This window comes from Solanum lycopersicum, chromosome 3, assembly GCF_036512215.1.
Source record: "Solanum lycopersicum chromosome 3, SLM_r2.1".
In the NCBI taxonomy this organism is placed as follows: domain Eukaryota; kingdom Viridiplantae; phylum Streptophyta; class Magnoliopsida; order Solanales; family Solanaceae; genus Solanum; species Solanum lycopersicum.
The window spans coordinates 46,982,865-47,001,391 of NC_090802.1; the positions used below are offsets into that span (position 1 = coordinate 46,982,865).

At 33.8% G+C, this 18,527-nt stretch overlaps 1 protein-coding gene, 1 long non-coding RNA gene and 1 pseudogene across 2 annotated transcripts; 2 read left to right on the plus strand and 1 right to left on the minus strand.

Annotated features, from left to right (window-relative positions):
* The first annotated feature begins 1,810 nt into the window (after positions 1 to 1,810).
* On the plus strand, positions 1,811 to 5,045 carry LOC101266701 (pectin acetylesterase 8-like). The gene is made up of 13 exons (XM_010319787.4): positions 1,811 to 1,839; positions 1,954 to 2,108; positions 2,197 to 2,279; positions 2,541 to 2,667; positions 2,762 to 2,841; positions 2,938 to 3,024; positions 3,110 to 3,234; positions 3,331 to 3,388; positions 3,486 to 3,539; positions 3,621 to 3,698; positions 4,305 to 4,386; positions 4,484 to 4,623; positions 4,816 to 5,045. Exons 2-13 carry the CDS (start codon positions 1,955 to 1,957, stop codon positions 4,969 to 4,971), a joined length of 1,224 nt encoding a protein of 407 aa, XP_010318089.1. The 5' UTR covers positions 1,811 to 1,839; position 1,954; the 3' UTR covers positions 4,972 to 5,045.
* Positions 5,046 to 9,016: 3,971 nt separating this feature from the next.
* LOC138347759 (uncharacterized) lies at positions 9,017 to 10,781 on the minus strand. Its single transcript, XR_011220289.1, has 2 exons — positions 10,450 to 10,781; positions 9,017 to 9,425 (listed from the first exon to the last, which is right to left on the minus strand). It is a non-coding gene; the product is annotated as an uncharacterized lncRNA (long non-coding RNA).
* A 3,172-nt stretch (positions 10,782 to 13,953) lies between these two features.
* The window catches only part of LOC101244645 (phenylalanine ammonia-lyase G4-like), a 30,299-nt pseudogene continuing 25,725 nt past the window's right edge, over positions 13,954 to 18,527 (plus strand).

The following is an 18,527-nucleotide window of genomic DNA, read 5'->3' on the forward strand; positions in this document are numbered from 1 at the left end:
AGAAGATGATTGTCAAAAGCCCATCTCTCTATACACTCATGAAACCAGGAGGTGTTCATGGATAAAACGAACACAACCATAAGAACCATAAATGGTAAAGGGTTAATTTTGTGACATATGGCTGTCTAGGTATACAACAAAGTTTGACGGTTCAAAGATATCGTATCTACCGATTGACCGAGTATATCCGACATATGTTCACTACGGAAAGTCCAAGGGGAAACTTACTTATCTAGATGCAATTAATTCTTGCTTGTAAAGTACACATACTTGTCCGTTTCTTTGTCTTCGAGTCATTCCCCATTCATGCGGGGGATTGTTGGATTATAAAAAAGGTGTGAATGGAAAATGAAGAGTTGTGACTTTTATGAAATGTTGCGATTTTTATGAAAAGTTGTGACTTTTATGAAAAGTTTTGACTTTTATGGAAAGTTGTGACTTTTATGAAAGGTGACGACCTTTCGGAAAGATTGTGACTTTTCTAAAGGTTTGTGACCTTTCTGGTAAGGCACAATAAGAACCTTTTTGCACTATCCTTTCTATAAATTGAGGAATTTCCTCTCATTTTAAATAGAATTTATGGACTTCTTCTTGAACTACTAAATCTAGTATTCTAAGTGTATTTTACTGCCGTTGAGTGGTTCGCTGACACCGGAGTTTTTGGTATCTATACTCTAGCGATTGAGATCATTTTACCCTGGGAGGTCATATTCCAAATCAAACCTCGGATACTAGAGGGGAATAATTTTCTTAAGGGGACACTGTGAATTCAGTGGACTTGATATTTTTCCTATTAAATTTTTTTCAGATTCTGGTACGTGTTTTACAAACTTTAGATTTGTAAATTAATTTCAGTTCTTCTATTCTTTTGTTCTTCACTGGTTCATTAAACTTGGTAACTTCGTGTTTCTGCAAAGTTTGTTTAAATCATTAAGATTCTTTAGACACATATTTACAACAATTCTTCCTAAGAAAAATATTTAGTATATTGTTTATTAAAATCTGTTTCTGATTCTAGTTTCGGTACTAGTTTTAATTTTCTGTTGTGAAAATGTTCTTGAACTTTGTTTTCATACAAAGATGTTCAAAGTTTTGTTCTAAGTATGTTTGGAATACAAGATGAACAACACTTACCTCTTTAATCTTCATAAACGAGATTGGAGAAAGAACAGTAAATTCGTCGGAGAAGGAGGAGTTGGTTGTTTTCATCTCTATTCTTAGATTGGATTTATAGGGTAAAAGTGAATTGAAAAATTGGGTTACTAATGGGTTATATGGGATATTTTTTTAATTTGGGTGGGTCTTTACTTGGGTGGATCTTTATTTGGGTGTGTTTTTTATTTAATAATTTTTTAGATTTTTGATTATTTTATCATAAATAAAAAATGACGTGGACGAATTTTAACTTGACACGTGTAAAAAGTGGTTTTGTAAAATCACCGTTAAAAAAAATGACATGAATGAGCCTTTTTTTTTAAACGGTAATGGCATGGATGAGCCAAACTTTTAATGGATGACATAAATGAGCCTTTTTTGAAAGTTCGATGGTATATTTGAACTTTTTCCCTATATTTTTTAAAGTAGTTAAATTTGGAATCACACATGTAAGAAATAACAATGTGTTCCATAAACTTCTCATATAACAACCTCATGCAAATAAAAATTGTTGGCATTACAAATCTTGTGGTTACAAAAAATTTGTGGTGCTAGTATTTTTCTCGTCTCCATCTACCTTTTTTTCCGTTTAACCATAAAGTTATCTCCATAAAATGTTATATATAGATCAAAATTTGGGAAGGATAAACAAATAAATTTTACAACAAATATATTAAAAAGTAGGTGCGGAGAGCTTTTATTTATTTATTTATTTTTATTCTCAAACATGTACTTTGTATATTCATGATATGATGATGAGCTATTCATTTTCCTTTGTTGTTTTATTATGTGTTATAGGATGATGATGGCCAACACATACCTTCAAGTTTTATGCTTATCGATTTGTTCATTGGCTATTATCAATACTGTGTCATCTGCAAACGAAAATTACTTACCTGAGGCATATCATGTCTCAAAAACAATCGTTAAAAATGCTGTGGCAAAAGGAGCAGGTTGATTTCAATATTAATTTTTTAAAAAAAATTAATGTAAGATATACTAATATTTTTGTTAATAAACTTGTTTTTTATATTGTGGCAGTGTGCTTGGATGGATCACCTCCAGCTTATCATTTTGAACCAGGATTTGGAGATGGAGCCGAAACCTGGCTCGTTCAACTTTCGGTATGACCTAATTTTGCGCCCCCTAATTGATTATGGATATAGTTAGGGGCAGAGCTACCTCGTATGAAGCCGAAACCCAGAAAATTAAAAACTATATATATATATGATTAAAATAAGTTTATATACGTCGAATCTCCTTCGACAATCTATTTATAGATTTTGAATCCCTTATTTAAAAATTCTGGCTCTGCCTCTGCATAGTATATATATTTGGAAGAATTATTTTGCTTCAATTTTGACATTATTAATTGTTGTTATTAGGGGGGAGAATGGTGCAGAGACGTTGAAGCTTGTCTAGACCGTTCCAAATCTGATCTTGGTTCTTCCAATGTTATGGGTTCATGGTGGTTTACAGGAATGTTTAGCAAAAATCAAAGTGGAAATCCAGGTTAATTTCTTAATTATCTCATCATACTTAATTAATTATTATATATTTATAGTTGAACATAATAATATTTATTTAATGTATATATGATTTGCAGAATTCTATAATTGGAACAAAGTTTTTATTAGATACTGTGATGGTGGAGGCTTCACCGGTGATGTCGAATACGTCGATCCCGTACGTCCTTACTTAAATTTTAATTTAAATTACTAAGACTGAGACATAATTATTAATTATTGTAACGTAACACATAACAACTTCCTTGTATGTTAGGCTACCAAACTTCATTTCAGAGGTGCAAGAATATTTAAGGCAGTGCTGGATGAACTTTTAGAAAAGGGATTAAAAACGGCCAAAAGTGTAAGTAAACTTTAATTAAAATTAAATAAAGCAATAAATTAGAAGATATATTTATCTCATCATATTTATTTATAAATAATTGCAGGCTCTTCTTAGTGGAAGTTCTGCAGGAGGATTTCCAGCAATGTTACATTGTGATTATTTCCGTACATTATTGCCAAATACTCCTAGAGTCAAATGTATGAATGATGCTGGTTATTTTATCAACCCGTAAGTTGCATTTTTTTAAAACATAAATAAATTTATAGTATGAGAATATTGTTATATACGTGCAATCTAACTTTGTCTCCCTCTTTCTATTGACAGCAAGGAGCCTTTTCTTACAAATTTTACAGAACTTTATACATCACTTGTTACTTTACATGTAATTAAAAAATCCTCACCTTTACTAGTTAATTATTTCCATCTTTTTTATGTCTTTATCATTATAAGTTACTTATTATTTATCTGAGTTATTGTAGGGATCTGCCAAAGCGTTACCTAAAGAATGCACTTCAAAGATGAGTCCAGAATTGGTATAATATAATCATATTATGGTGTTAATTTTTTACCACTAAACTAAACACAACAATTTATATATTTATATGATTATGCAGTGCTTCTTCCCAGAGAACATGCAACAATATGTCAAGACACCCCTTTTCATTGCCTCTTCAGCATATGATAAATATCAGGTAATTACATCCATCTCATGTGTCGAAATTCAAATAAGTTTATCTTTAATCATAAATTCTTCATATATCTTTTAAATATTTTGAATTATCAATTACTGTGATTTATAGTACATTTTTACGTACTTTACAAAATATATGAATTTCATTTTAAAAAATTTGAAGATTCTATAAGCGAATTCTTGATTAACTTTAAATTGTTAGACTCTTGAAAAACAAAACATGTTATATAAATTGGAACAAAGAGAGTATTTTCTATATGTCTACTTACTATAGTACTCCATCCGTCCACTTTTATTTGTCGGGTTATGCTTTTCAAAAGTCAATTTGATTAATTTTCATAGATAAATTAGATTATATTAATTCGATATTTTAAACAAAATTCAAAATCTATTTTTTTTTTTGCGTATCAATATGATGAAAAAATACATCATAAAATATTAATTAAAGTTCTTATAACTTGACTTCTAAAAGAGGAAAATATGACAATTAAAAGTAGACGGAGAGAGTGATATAAAATATATGTAACATGTCAAGACTGATATCATGAATTCAAAAGATTTCTAAATATGTGTTAATTTCAACTAATGTGCATGAGTTGTTTTGCAGATAAACAGTAGTATAGCTAATGGGATAAATACTTGCATTGGTTATGCAAATTGCACTGCAGCTACGAACCAAACCTTCTTAGGTCAGTACTATAAATATATCAATGAGTTAAAAACATATATTTTCAATTAATTATGTAGAAGTAATTTATTAATACTTGTGAATTCAATATATATCAGAGTTTAGATCGCGATTCTTGAATGCTTTGCCCAAACCAACTAATCCAAAATTAAAAGGAGTTTTCATTGATTCATTCAATCATCATAGCCAAGTCCAATATTGGTGGTCTCCTATAAATATCACCACAATTAACAACTTGGTACGTATTTAATTTATGTATTGTTATAATTGTCTTGTCAAAAAAAAAAAGAAAGAAAAATTGTTATCGTACATATATAAAATTGTTATCGTACATATATATATATATATATATATATATATATATATATATATATATATATATATATATATATATATATATATATATAATTTGATTGTTTAATATACGCAGACTATATCAAAGGCATTAGCTGATTGGTTCTACGATCGGAACTACACGTATGTGATACATGAACATGAATTGCCGATTCCTGCTCTAGGAGTAGTTAAAGAAGAGGAACATAAAGCCAAAGAAGAACAAGCGCCATCTGCCAAATCATTAACCTAAATATTTTTGTTGTTTTCAATCTTATATACATAATTAAGTAAAGATGAATGCAAAAATCTTTTGTTTCGTCTCTATTTATTACTCCCTCTCTCCTATTTTCATTTCTCAAGATCAAGTCAAATTATATTAATTTTTTTATCTATATTCTTTTAATCATATTAACGTGACAAAAGTTATAACTCACGCTATGAGGCGAACCAAGCCGAACGTCACTTACGCGTAACCCCCCATCGAAAATATCGTCAAACAAGTATAAGTTTGATGTATCGATAAATATAAATTAGACCAAAATGCAACATAATTCTATGTGGTAAAATGTTGTCAAACAAGTATAGAATCAAAGGTATCAATAAATATAAACTAAACAAATGTGTAACATAATTCAATGTGTGGTTTAACGATTTTGACCCAGTATACTTTAAGGTTGCAAGTTTGAATTTAGCTTGAGTTTTTTTTTTTTTTAAATGACCACAGAAACTTAGTCAACGAGGTTATTATATTAAATTCAATTAGTATATTAATTTCAATCTAAAAAATTAATCATGACTTTTTAAAAAATGAAACATTGACATGAATTGGGGAAAGAGGCTAGAGTAATGTTTTACCAATGTATTACCATATTTTTAATAGAAAGCAACTTCACGTGTATATTAAATATGTCCTGTCCCTTGATGATACATAAATACATATAACTTCAGCTTAAGATATCTAAAGCACTTTCATGGAAGGATGCCGGAAAGACTCAATTATATTAGTGATTAATACGCTCAATATACACCATCGGGTTACGTAATACGTGTTGATTTTTAAAAGGTGTAAATGAAAAATGAAGAGTTATGACTTTTATGAAAAATTATGATTTTTATGAAAGGTTGTGACCTCGGGTAGGAGTGAGGCCAGGTCTCAAGTGAAGGTTAGGGTTGAGTCTCGAGGTCGGGTGTCGGGGTCGGGGTTATGTTCGGATTAGGGTCAGGGTTGGTCAGGTCTCAGGTCAGGTGTCAAGGTCGCGGTTGAGTCGGATCTCGGGTCAAGGTTAGGTTCAAGTATCGGGTCGTGTTTGGGTCTTAGATCGACTTCAATTATCGGATCGGGGTTGGGATGGGTCGAAGGTCAAATGTTGGGGTTGTGTCTTGAATGAGATCTTGAGTCAAGGTCAGGTTTGAGGATCTCGGGGTGGGGTCGGGTGCCATGTCGAGGTCAGGGTTGGGGTCATGTCTTGAGTAAGGTGGCAAGGTTGAGGCCGAGGTTAGGTCTTCACGTAAGAGTTGGGTGTCAGGGTTGGGGTTTAGGCCAAGTAGGGTGTCAAGGTCAGGGTCGAGGTGTAGGCCAAGTAAGGTGTCAAGGTCAGGGTCGGGTCGGTGTCAAGTACTAGGTAGAAGTCAGGGGTTTGGTTTCGAGTCGAATATCGGCGGTTGGATTTCGTTTTTAAAGTTGGATCTTGAGTCGGATGTTGGGGTCGGGAGTTGGGTTTTGGTCTCGATTCGAGGTTGGGGTTGTGTCTCAAGTCAAGTTCAGGTTTGGGTGTCAAGAATGTATTCTGGTTCGAATGTCGGGTCTCTAGAGGGTTAGGTCCTTGGTTTGGTCTTGGGATCATGTTGTGACATCGGGTCATGGTCATGGTTGGGTTCTAGTTCAAATGTCAGGTCCCCTGTTGGGAGTAGGGATCAAGTTTCAAATCGAGTGTCGAGGTTAGTTGTCAGATTGATTATTGGGGTTGATTTTCAGATCATAACTACTCTGATCTCCTGTCAAAAAACAAAAGATATTTTTTTAAATTTTTTTTATTCACCAATCACACACTAGAAAATATTTTCCGAAAGTATATTTTACTCACTAACCAAATATGATAAAATCCATTAGAAACCAACTTTTTTACCAAAAAAAAACATTTTCGAAGAAAGATATTTCCATTGATACCAAACACACCCTCAATCTATTTTGCAAGCTTTATTCATTTCTTCAATTATGTTGTTACTCTCACCCGACAAAAGAATAGGGAGTTGAAAACTATGGGCCCAAGTTATGGGTTTGAGGTTGTGACTCCAAAATTGTCGATTGATAAAATATCTGTGTGTAAATTGTATTCGAATTTGAATGAATTTTTAGACTGCGTAGAATATCAAAATGAATATTAAAAATGTAACAGAGAAAAAAATGAACATGAAAAAAATGTAATAAAACTAATCAATTACATGTAAAAAATGCAATTTAACAGAAATAATGATTTTATAAAATGAACAAATATTTGAACGTCTGGCTACGACAAAATAATATAAACATAACAATCGGTAAAAATCCTAATACTTTGAGAAGAGGACGATTACCAACAAATTTCATTAAAATGACAAAAATATGTATTTTGAATTATTTAAAATAACATACTCAAAAAGTATAAAACCATCAGATCGAAATTTGGTGTCAACGGGTCAGTTTTGGATACGGGGAGTTACACTTTTGCTTTTGTAGTTTCTTTTCTCATTAATGACAAATGAATTTCACATATAAAAAAATATTTAACAATATCAAATGCAATATATTTGACAATTTTTTCACAATTAATATTTTCAATTTTATATGAACGGTCACCATTGTTAAAATTTAGTTAAGTTATATTTGATCTTTTTATGTGGTAATGTATTTATTATTATACTTCAACATGGAGCTCCATTAGAAGTCAAAGATAAAAATTAATTTTTTTTGTTAATGACGAAATACAATAAAACACTAAGTCTAACGAAAGACGAAATTTGCATAAGTTTGAAAAAGAAGTACTAAAAATACTTCGAAATTTGGCGCAAATAAGTAGTTACATCCTGAATTACTGATAACTTTAGAAACACTCCTCTACTTGACTATCTAAGCCTACCCCCCCCCCTCCCCCCGATATAGCCCCGATATGCCACATGACATAATAAGTTGTCTCAAATTCTTAAAGGAGCATAAGACCTTATATTTTTGCAATGGAAGATCGACAAAATCCTTTTCTTTGAAGACTTGCTCCAAGCCAAACTTGAATCTCAATGAAACAAGGTAAATGATTCACAAACTAAATATCTTTTGTTAGCCTCTTTTTCTTAAAATAATGTAGTTTTCAAAGTGTTTAGTTTTAATCTGCTTTCTTTCTCCTGTCTCTGGAGCATAAAGTTTCTCTAGTTAAAAACAAATATTTATGTACGTTGTAGAAGATACAGAGTAACTGTTCCCACTCCTATTTTTAAATTAAGACTTTTCTCCTTTTTATAGATTACACACAATTTATATGATAAATAGTTCGTGCGTCCTTTGAGCATCAAGAGCTTACCCTTAAGATTTTACAAGTCCGACATAGAAATCCAATCACATGTGGAAGGAATTCACTACTTATATAAGAATATTATTACTCACAAGACCTAGACTTCGTTCACTACTTCAGTAGTCACTTATTTGATCCCTCAATCTCTCAAGGAAATTAGCTCGAATTCATATTTAACTTGTTTTACTAGAAAAATAAAAACTTTCGAAAAATCGACAAAACTAATTATTTAAGAGAAATCGAATTTTCAAAAAAACAGAGTCACCACTTAATTTTTAGCAAAAAATCAAGAAAAAACTCAACTTTTCAGAAAAACCTAAACAGATAAAATCAATTTGAAAAAAAATGGGTTCGAAATTCACTATACATTCCAAGAAGGTATTAGGCGCTTGGAATGCCTGCTAACTTGAAGTTAACCGGTGATTTGACTAGACGGACTTTCAAACAACTTTTCAAATTTCAAACTAAAGCAAAGGAAATTTATTTTTTATTAATTTATTTACTTATTTTTTTTTATTATTTTAAGGGGGAATGAACTAAAAGGGATTTTTTTTTTAAAAAAAAGGGAATAATTCATAAAGCGCAAGACCAACTAAAATAATAAGAGTAAAACTAAGTGATAAATTAAAGCATATAAATATATTTAATTAAAGTATGAAGAAAAGAAAATATGACTTCTCTTGGGTGTTTAGTTAAATAAAGACCAAAATCAAATAAAATGATTAGTTAACGTAATAAATAAATAAGTAAGAGTAAAGGAAGAGTAGATTCAAATTTAAGTTTTTGCCGGAATTCCAAATCTGATGCAAATTTGGCCCAGTCAGGCCTTTTCTTCTTTGTTGAGCCAGATGTATACACAAAAAAGTATCACACTGTATATAGTCATTTTAATCTGTATATCAGCCTAATTTATTCAACATCTTGTACATTCTCTCCTCTCTTTTTTGTATTCTTCTGCGTTTACACCCGAATTTCATTATTTTTCCTCGTATACCAGTGTATACATCAGGTATACATCACATATATAGCCCCTTTTTTGGGCTTCAGAGACTTGAGAAGTAAACTTGCAGCCTTGTATGGCTTTCCCGACACCTGTTCATCAGTTTCAAGGGCCGACCGACTCGAAAGAAAGGGTTGGATCCTTTGTGACTCTCTCGAAATGCTGAAAAAGGAAAATAGAAGTTCATGGTGAACTCAAGCAGATTTACATAAAAAAAAATGAAAATATGAATTAGCACCTAAAGATAATAGGGGTTATAATGTATCTAAAACTATTTATCGTAACAACTAAATTAATATGCAACAAAAGCTTGCTTGGACCAAACAGTGAATATCTAATGGAGGAATACAAATTCTAATGACACTAACAACCCAAAACATATTAATGACAAAATAATGACTACTTACAGTGAACAACAAATATATACCCTCCAACCAATTTAATAAATAAAATGTCTATTAACAAGTAGTACGAACAGTTAAGAGCAAAAAACAATTAAATTCAATCAATATCATATGAAACACCATGATTGAGCGAAGACAATTTTAAAAACAAAACTCTACTCAAATTAGATATGCTTTATCACATAGAATGGAGAAAGAACACACAAAGAGGAACTTCCATTCGAAAATCGAACATTTGTTGAACCATGACAATAAAACATAATTGGAGCAAAAGGAGGGAACAAGGAGATCACTTACAAAGGGGAGCTGACTACTTTGACAATGAAGGTACCAATCAAGGGTCAAAACCAAAAGACATAGACATCATATTAGGCTTTACGAGAAGTGCACAAGGATTCACAAATATCGGTTAAATCTGAAACCTTACACCTATGTGAATAACCAACATCAACAATAACAAACTAAATGAAGAACAACTAATACTTGCAGGTTATGTTGTTGAAAGCCAATTCAACACAGAAATAAATAAATGAGGAAAACAAAGAGATAAACTCGAATAGTGAAATACATAATCAACATAATTGAAGCTAAAACAGAAAACTTTAAGCTCAATATTAAAACTAGATCATGAAGTCGCATAAGAAACATAAGTGTAACATATTCAAACTACCAAAACTCAACTATAATCACAACCATGACCAAAGGTAACAACCTCACAACACTAGAAACACCATGTCAAAAATAAAGAAGATGAGGGAGTATCATGCCGGAGAAGGTGTTACCTTTTTCTGGGAAGCTGAACTACGATGAGCTTCTTCCAACACCGCAAGCCAAAGACTCTAACGGGAAAACTTGAATAACCGGATGAGCAACCCATAAGATTTATCTGAACTTTACTACTTCAAATGTAAGAATAATGGTTCTTTCTTTTGTTCTTCCTACTATCTATAATGTCAAAAAAAATTCAACTCTTTTTTTTTTCAAACTTTTCTCCCCCAACCCCTAATACTTAAAGAGAAAAAGATTTATATAGAGAAAGAAATAGGACACGGTTTGAGGGGGAAAAGGGGATGAATTTTGAAATTTTGAATTCGAATCCTTAGAGGATAAGGCCGGGTTCTGTTTTGGAGTGGCTTTGTATGTACTGTTGTGTTTTGGAAATGTTTAGGTAGGTTACTGAATGTATAGATTTTTGGGTTGGGAATTGGAAATAAGAGTTGGGTTAGTTAAGTTGGAAAAGGGCCCAAAATTCGGTCCTTTAATGGGTTCAGGGGAAATGGATTATGTCTTGGAATTTAAGAATTGTCAAATTAAATTTAATTTAGGAAATTTTGTTAGGTAGTGGAGCCTGATTAATTTTAGGTTTTCCTATTTATTCTCTATTTTAGGCTTTCCTATTTATTCTCTGAAACAAAAAATACTCTGATTTATTAATATAAATATACCTCACCGCCGTGGAAGTTTACTCACGGGGGTGTTACCACGAAATATTGGGTTTTCTCTTTCTCTCTCTAGATCTCTCATCTCTTTCTCTTGAAAGTTCTTGTGTTCTTCATTCATCTAGTGTGTGTGCGTGAATTCGATCCTAACAACTGGTATCAGAGCTAAGGAGATTCAACACGATCACTGAAGATGGATAGTTCGAAGCTTGGAATCGAGAAGTTTGATGGATCCGATTTCAGTTTCTGGAAGATGCAGATTGAAGATTATCTGTACCAGGAAGATCTTCACGAACCGTTGACCGGGGTGAAGCCGGAATCCATGATGGAGGAAAAGTGGAAACTCAAGGATTGCCAGGCTCTAGGGTTGATCCGGTTGACTTTGTCAAGAAACGTGGCGTTCAACATCGTGAAGGAGAAGATTATGTCTGGTCTGTTAAAGGCACTGTCAAACATGTATGAAAAACCATCGGCTATGAACAAGGTATATTTTATGCGTAGATTGTTCAATTTACAGATGTTTGAGAATGAATCCGTTTCTAATCATATAAATGAGTTCAATATGATTGTGAGTCAACTCAATTCTGTGGATATTAATTTCGAAGATGAAATTAAGGCGTTGATTTTGATGTCATCTCTGCCCGAGTCTTGGGATACTATTGTTGCTGCGATTAGCAGTTCCCGTGGATCTGAGAAATTGAAGTTTGATAAAATCCGTGATGTTGTTCTTAGCGAAAGTATTCACAAACGAGAAGTGGGAGATTCATCGGGCAGTGCTCTCAGCGTTGATCGAAGGGGGAGAAGTAAGACGAAAGGCCAAAATCAACATGGTCGATCAAAATCAAAGAATCAAGGAAAATCCCTGAACAGATCAAACGTGACTTGTTGGAACTTTGGAGAAAAAGGGCACTTTCGGACGAACTGTACAAAGCCAAAGAAGAAATAGAATCAGAAATTTGGAGATGACAATGATTCTGTAAATTCAGCAGAGGACATTGGGGATGCTCTAATCCTTAGTGTGAACAGCCCGGTTGAATCATGGATTTTGGATTCTGGTGCATCTTTCCATTCGTCTCCAAGCAAGGAGTTGTTTCAAAATTTCAAATCTGGAAATTTTGGAAAAGTATATCTTGCTAACAATAAAGCCTTAGTGATTGAAGGAAATGGGGATGTTTTCATAAAGACCATCTCGGGAAACCAGTGGACATTGGAGGATGTCAGATATATTCCTGGGATCAAGAAAAATCTGATCTCTATTGGTCAGTTGGATAGCACGGGATATGCAGCAGAGTTTGGGAAAGGTTCATGGAAGATCATGAAAGGTGCTATGGTAGTAGCTCGTGGCACCAAATCTGGAACCTTGTACACAACTGCAGGGTGTATAAATATGGCCGCTGTTGCTGAAGGTTTTTCCGGTTCATGTCTGTGGCACAACAGACTTGGACACATGAGTGCTAAAAGAATGAAGATGTTGGTTGAAAAAGGAGCATTAGAGGGTCTGAAGTCTGTTGATATGGGTCTTTGCGAGAGCTATGTTATGGGCAAACAGAAAAGAGTAAGCTTCACAAAGATTCCTAGAGAGCCAAAGAAAGTGCAGTTGGAAATGGTCCATACAGATGTTTGGGGACCATCTCCAGTATCATCACTTGGAGGATCCAGATTCTATGTTATCTTCATTGATGATTTCAGCAGGAAGGTATGGGTTTACTTCTTGAAGCATAAGTCAGATGTGTTTGCAAATTTTAAGAAGTGGAAAGCTGAAGTTTAGAATTAGACCGGTTTGAAAGTCAAATGCGTAAGGTCTGACAATGGAGGAGAGTATGACAAATCAGAGTTCAAGGCATTCTGTGCAGCTGAGGGAATTAGATTGATGAGAACAGTTCCTGGTAAGGTAAGGCAGAATGGAATTGCTGAGAGGATGAACAAAACATTGAATGAGCGTGCAAGGAGTATGAGGACACACTGTGGGCTGCCCAAAACACTTTGGGTGGATGTTGTGAGCACAACTGCATACTTGATCAACTGGGGACCATCAGTTCCTTTAGGGTTCAAGATTCCAGAGGAGGTGTGGACAGGAAAAGAACTCAAGTACTCACACTTGAGGACTTTTGGTTGCACTGCTTATGTTTTATGTTGATCCAGAAAAGAGATACAAGCTTGATGCCAAGGCTGTGAAGTGTTACTTCATAGGCTATGGTTCTGATTTGTTTGGTTACAGGTTTTGGGATGACAAGAACAGAAAGATCCTGAGACATTGTGACGTGACATTTGATGAGTCTGTGCCGTACAAGGACAAAGAGTAGAAGGTTCTAGAGATTACAAAGCAAGTGGGAGTTGAGGTTGAGTTGGAGAAGAATAACCCAGAGATGTCGAAGCAGATACTCAACCAACTCCTACTGAAGAATCTGAAGTGGAGCAAGTTACACCGGAGCAGGTGTTAAGGAGATCATCCAGATCCATCAGGGCACCAGATATGTATTCACCTTCATTACACTATCTATTGCTGACTGATGAGGGGGAACCAAAATCTTTTGATGAGGCCCTACAGGTGGAGGATTCGATCAAGTGGGAGCAAGCCATGGATGATGAGATGAGGTCACTTGAGAAGAACGACACATGGGTGTTGACTGAGCTAACTGCAGGGAGAGAGCTTTGCTGAACAAGTGGGTGTTCAGAATCAAGACTGAACCAGATGGCAAAAGAAGGTTCAAGGCTCGTTTAGTGGTTAAAGGATATTCACAAAGGAAAGGTATTGATTATGATGAAATATTCTCTCCTGTTGTGAAGTTAACCTCTATTCGAATTCTGTTGAGTGTTGTTGCATCGGAGAATTAGCATCTAGAGCAAATGGATGTAAAACCAACGTTTTTACATGGAGATCTGGACAAAGAGATCTATATGCAGCAACCGGAAGGATTTGTGATTCCAAGCAAGGAACACATGGTGTGCAAGCTCACCAGGAGCTTGTATGGACTAAATCAAGCACCAAGGCAGTGGTACAAGAAGTTTGACTCCTTCATGACCAAGAGTGGATTCTGCAAAGCTGAAAAGGATCCTTGTTGTTACTTCAAGAAATACACTGATTCATATGTCTTTCTACTCTTGTATGTGGATGATATGTTGATTGCAGGATCTAGTATGAGGGAGATTAACAATCTGAAGACAAGGTTGTCTGCAGCATTTGAGACGAAAGATTTGGGTCCAGCAAAACAGATTTTGGGGATGAAGATTTCTCGGGATAGATCTGCTGGCACTTTAAATCTATCTCAGGAGTTGTACATTGAGAAGGTGCTGAGCAGATTCAAGGTTAATGATGCTAAACCCAAGACTACTCGATTAGCGAATCACTTTAAATTATCAAAGGAGCAATCACCCAAGACTGCCGAGGAGCGTGATCACATGGCACTTGTTCCATATGCTTCAGCAGTTGGTAGTTTGATGTATGCTATGGTCTGCACTAGACCTGATATAGCACATGCAGTGGGAGTTGTTAGCAGGTACATGGCGAACCCTGGGAAAGAGCATTGGGAAGCTATGAAGTGGCTTCTGAGATATCTGAGAGGTACATCCAGTACTTCACTTTGTTTTGGCAAAGGCAAGGTGACTCTACAGGGTTTTGTGGATGCTGATCTTTGTGGGGATGTTGACTCGAGCAAGAGTACATCCGGGTACATTTACACCATAGGTGGAACAACAGTGAGTTGGATGTCCAGGCTTCAGAAGTGTGTTTCTCTTTCATCTACTGAAGTTGAGTATGTGGCAATAGCTGAAGCTGGGAAAGAGATGATATGACTGGCATATTATCTTGAGGAATTGGGCAAGAAGCACAACGAGAAGATTATTTACTCAGATAGCCAGAGTGTCATACAGTTGGTGAAAAATCCAGTGTATCATTTGAAGACAAAGCACATCAGAAGGCGATACCATTTCACTCGCAAGGCAGTAGATGATGGTGATATGTGCTTGGAGAAGATAGAGGGTGCAAAGAACCCGACAGACATATTGACGAAATGTGTTGATGTTGGGAAACTGAGGTTATGTAAAACCTCGGTTGGTCTTCTGTAGTTGTTGCTACAGATGTTGCGGTGCGGTAAAGATGTTGATGATGAAGAGATTTTTTTTGAGAATGTATTTTTTGGATGACTGAGTCAGTCTCCAAGTGGGAGAATTGTTAGGTAGTGGAGCTTGATTAATTTTAGGTTTTCCTATTTATTCTCTATTTTAGGCTTTCCTATTTATTCTCTGTAACCAAAAATACTCTAATTTATTAATATAAATATACCTCACCGCCATGGAAGTTTACTCACGGGGGTGTTACCACGAAATATTGGGTTTTCTCTTTCTCTCTCTAGATCTCTCATCTCTTTCTCTTGAAAGTTCTTGTGTTCTTCATTCATCTAGTGTGTGTGCGTGAATTCGATCCTAACAAATTTGACTAAAATTTAAATAAGACGAATTAATATCAATTAACTAATGAGCTTCTTAATTTTAGCAAAAATATAATAATTAATTTGATTGTAAATTTGTGATTACAAAATATAACCATAATTAAAACAAAACTATTATGATAGAATACTTACTAAAATTAAAATATCTTTGAGATGATTTTCATTTATTTATGAAATATACCAATTATATCTATAAAATTGTGTGAAAATATAAATTATAAAAATCGACTAAGATTACTTAAAATGACTTTGGAAATTATTTGAATTTTATAAAACTAATTATTCTAAAATATTTGGAAATTAAGAAGCTCAGGAATTAATTCCTAGGGGGGAGGGTCAAAATTGGGTTTCAACATAACTTTATATACACAATCACACTCAATATCAATATGATTAGTGCAATACCCGGCTTGTGTATCTAAAACTACAGTTCATTTAATTGTCTTTTCTATTTACTCAAATCTATCTGCTCCTATTCAACTGTTTTCCTAGATTCCTGAATTATTCATGGCAGTTACTAACATGCTAAAGTAGCAATATTGATTGAAAATTCAAGAAACAACAAAAGGTCAAAGGGTATTTCAGTGAAAAGTCATTTTAACTTTCATATCAAATGATTTTGAAAGTCATGACTTGATAGATTTCACATACTCCAAAATATTTTCAATTGATAAAATATCATCTACATAAAGAGAAAGCATTACCAAATTTTCATTACACTTTTTCATGTAGATGCAATGGTTTTCATCGATCATGGTGAAATCAAATGACATCACCTCTTTATGAAATCTCAGATACCACTACCTTGAAGATTGATTTAGGCCATAAATTGATCTTTTCGATTTACAGACTTTCTTTTCTTGACATTTAACAACGATACCAACGGGTTGTTCCATGTAGATTTCCTTGTTTAAATCTTCATTGAAAAAAGCGGTCTTCACATCCATTTGGTGTAGTTTTAGATCTAAACATGCAACAATAACTAAAAGTAATCGTGTGGATGTGAACTTCATAACTGGTGTAAAAGTATCCTCATAGTCTATTCCAACTTCTTGAGTAAAATTTTTGTAACCAATCATGCTTTTTGTCTATCTATTGAACCATCCAATTTATGTTTAACTTTAAGATTCCAATTATTTCCAATAGCTTTACGTTCCTTAGAAAGGTCAACTAGATCCAAGACTTTGTTGGTTTTCATGGACTCTAATTCCTCTTTCATCCCTTTTAACCATTCAACCTTTTCTGGGCTCGATAAGGGCTTTGTTATAATTAGTTTCATCCAATTCTATAGGAGATACCAAAAAAACATAATCCTCAATCCCATAAGATCGATTAGGTGCACCTTTTTCTTGTACTCTTCCATGTTTGAAGTTTAGATTTCTCTTTAGGATTTTGGGATTTGTGACTCCCACTTGAACCAGGAATCGTTTCTTGATCCATTAAATTATCAAATTTGTTAGGCAACATTAATAAATCTTCTAAATTTGACATTTCGTACAAAGGCTCAACTTCATCTATTTCACCCTTTTTGGGAAAATCATATTCCAAAAATCTAACATCTCTTCATACAATTACAGTAATACTTCCTTCCACCAGTTCAACGATGAACACATTCCCTTTGGAGCTTTCAGGGTCCTTATAAAGATGCATTTATTTCCTTTCGAACTTAGTTTACCAAACTCACCAAAACAATCTTTATTGTATGTTTCACAAGCCCACGATCGTAGATCATTTAGGTTTGTTTTATGACCCGTCCAATGGTCATATGGAGTGGAAGACATTGATCTAAAAGAAACTTTGTTCGATATGTAAGTAACACTCAATAATGCATCTCCCTAAAAAGAGTTAGACAAATTTGTCTGTGCCATCGTTGATTTTGTCATATCTGATAATTTTCTTTCAACTACACCATTTTGTTGATGTGTATAAAAAGTAGTTAAATGTCGGATAATACCTTTACTCTTTTGAGTACATAGTTCTTCCAATTGTCTTGACAAATATTTAATATCTCGATAGGATCTTGAAGCTTTTTACTTTTATCCAATTAATTTTGAACTTAATTCATATTTCTTTTAAAGCACTCAAGTGCTTCATATTTATGAGAAATCAAATAAACATAATTAAACCAATAAATGTAATGAAGTAAGTTGCACCATACCTTTCCCTTACATTCATTGGACTACAAATGGTTTAAGTGTAATCTTATAGCAATACAATTTTCACAAGTTGACATTTCAATTATGGTAAAAAAAACCTAAATGCTCTTCTTTTGTCAACCTATTAATTTGTTCTTTCCCTGTGTGACCTAATCTTGCATTCCATGTCATAACATCAATATATTGTTACTTGAATAACATGTCATCACACAACGGTCAACATAATAGTCATAAGTCGAAGAATACAATCTAGAAAGATAAAAAGATCATAACCTAGTCCAAAACCATATAAAACATTATATACAGTTATTCTAACACCATTATGAGTAAAAACAAATCAAAATCGACATCTAAAAGAACATACACAAGCACTAAGTTTCGTCGAATCTTTGGAGCATTTAGGACGTTATGCAATATCAAGGAACAACCATCACGCAAACCCACTTTGCAAGTTCCAATACATTTGACTTCAAGCCTAGTATTACTTTCTATGACAATCCACCTTGATTTAGATGAAATTAGAAAAAACTCCAAAAATGCCTCTCTATCTTGACTCAGATGGTCAGTGGATCCTGATCTACAATCCATTAAGAAAAGATTTAGTTAGTAAAGAAGTGCTAGAAACATATGCATCACTTAAAGATGCATTTAGAAATGCAACCTTTTTGGGCTCAGTACCTTACGAACAAAATGCCCAAGTTCTTGGCAATTGTAGCACTTCATTTTACTCTTGTCTCTATTCTTGAAAAACCATTTTCCTTTCTTGGAGTTTGACTTTTTCTTTTTCATAGAGGGTCCTTCTCCAGTCTCTTTGTCT

Excerpts from the sequence above, each read along its gene's own strand:
- LOC101266701 (XM_010319787.4), top strand. The coding sequence starts at position 1,955 with ATGATGATGGCCAACACATACCTTCAAGTTTTATGCTTATCGATTTGT. Across the intron at positions 2,668-2,761 it reads AAATCAAAGTGGAAATCCAG|AATTCTATAATTGGAACAAA; the intron begins GTTAATTTCTTA and ends TATGATTTGCAG. Across the intron at positions 4,624-4,815 it reads TCACCACAATTAACAACTTG|ACTATATCAAAGGCATTAGC; the intron begins GTACGTATTTAA and ends TAATATACGCAG.